This window comes from Sinocyclocheilus grahami, unplaced genomic scaffold, assembly GCF_001515645.1.
Source record: "Sinocyclocheilus grahami isolate Dianchi unplaced genomic scaffold, SAMN03320097.WGS_v1.1 scaffold2890.1, whole genome shotgun sequence".
Classification (NCBI taxonomy): Eukaryota; Metazoa; Chordata; class Actinopteri; order Cypriniformes; family Cyprinidae; genus Sinocyclocheilus; species Sinocyclocheilus grahami.
The window spans coordinates 25,575-27,381 of record NW_015508065.1 but is presented as its reverse complement, the minus strand read 5'-3'; the positions used below and the strand labels follow the sequence as shown (position 1 = coordinate 27,381).

The 1,807-nt window shown below is 33.7% G+C and overlaps 1 protein-coding gene across 1 annotated transcript in view; it reads right to left on the bottom strand.

Moving 5' to 3' along the window:
- LOC107575786 (indoleamine 2,3-dioxygenase 2-like) overlaps window positions 1-1,656 on the bottom strand; it is a 3,709-nt gene extending 2,053 nt beyond the window's left edge. The window contains exons 1-5 of the mRNA XM_016262116.1: window positions 1,649-1,656; window positions 1,487-1,586; window positions 1,012-1,129; window positions 877-928; window positions 652-800 (exon numbers count right to left, since the gene is read on the bottom strand). Coding sequence (XP_016117602.1) covers window positions 652-800; window positions 877-928; window positions 1,012-1,129; window positions 1,487-1,586; window positions 1,649-1,656 — 427 coding nt within the window. The remainder of the gene's footprint in view (window positions 1-651; window positions 801-876; window positions 929-1,011; window positions 1,130-1,486; window positions 1,587-1,648) is intronic.
- Window positions 1,657-1,807: the final 151 nt, after the last annotated feature.

Below are 1,807 nucleotides of genomic sequence, written 5' to 3'. Positions count from 1 at the left end.
AAGTTTTGATTTCTTAAAAAAAAGAAAGAAAATAAAATACTTGCATGCACACACACACATAAAATAAAATATATATACAAAAACAATAATTACAAATTAAAATAGTATATCACAAATAACAACTTTACTATTTAAATATGTTAAAACTGTCTATTTTTGAAATATTGGGAGTTCATGTATAAGCCTGATATTTTGATTATTGATATTTTCTATTAAATTATTATTATTTTTTTTTTGAGTGGGTTTTCACAATAAATATGGCAAAGTAGAATGTTAAAACAATTATTGCATTAAATACAATAAATATTTTAAATTATTATTTTGTATAAAATACATATTTTATCAATAAAATAATTAGTAGTTTTTGCAGTTACATTTATAGCCCTAAAAACAGATTTAGTAAAATTATTTTCTGAGGATCCCCCAGCACCCCTTTACAGGCACCAGGGGGTTGCCTTATAGGTAAGATAAAATATTTATGTTGCAACTGAAACAATCCCCCTGGTTATTTAATAACAGCATCACTGGCAGGGACTCCACAAGTTTGTGCAACACCTGATGTTACCAGCATAATCATTACTGTAATTGCAAGGCCAAAATTTAAATCAGGAATGATCTGATCACAAGAACAATTACTGATAGCTATCTTACCGCTGCTGCCTTCATGTTGGACTCCCAGCAGCTCATCAAAGCAGTGTAAGGTACTACTCTGAGCGGCACTACCACCTGAAAACTCCATTGGCTTCTCCTGAACTTCCTCGTACACGAGACCTTCTGGCATTAATGGGTTATCTTTCCATCTAAAACCCACATGCAGAAGGAGAATAACATTTGTATAAATTCAAAGGAATCCAAAAAACCTAAAGTATGGCTTACCCGGACAGATAGATCCTCACAATCCCGTAGAATATGGAAGGATCTACATAGTCTGAAACAGTAAATATGTATTTGTCACATGAAGTATTAAAACCACTTGAATAAAAGTTCATTTTTTTATCCTAATAGTATTACCATGCATTAGTTTAAAGGCCTGTTTCATGCTGTCTATGGCCTGACTGACAACATCCAGAGCTTTGGTGACCATAGCAACATCATTATAATGGATGCCATTGATGACATCAAGGATAGACTGTGAAAAAAGAAACAGCTAGTATTACCACGGTACAGTAATGTAATCAGATGGTAATTCCACATTGTAATTTTTTTTTTGCATTAGACAGTAATATTTCAGTCTTTCTACTTCAGAATTGTATTCAATGCGTTACTTGCCATTTCTTTGTGTTTTGAGTAATTTACTAGCAATTTCTGAGTGAAAATTGTTTAAAAGTAAATCGGACACTTTTTTCAATGCATATGTGCATGCCATGGAGCATCAAAGTAATTAAACAAATACTAGCATAGTATATCAAAGTAAATTATTGGCTAATATGGCTCCTGTAGCTCAGTGCTCTGCATGTGAACTGTGGCATTTGTAAAGGTGTCAGACCTTCAGGCCAGGAACAGCTGCCAGCTCCACCAGCAGTGTCACCAGAAAAAATCCTCTTACACTTTCCCCACCAGGCAAGGTCAGCAACAACTCCAAGTTCCTTTCAGGAAGCAAGAACAGTCACCATGAATGACTGCTTCAGAATCACTAGCCACAACTTACATCAACATGTGTTTTTTATTTTATTTTATTTTTTACATGTTGTAATTGTGGTGTCTAATTCTTGACATAAATGTAATTATAAGGTCAGATGCTGCAAAGGGTATCTGAATTCACACAAAGCATATTTACATATTCACCTCTGAGCATAATGAGATGGCT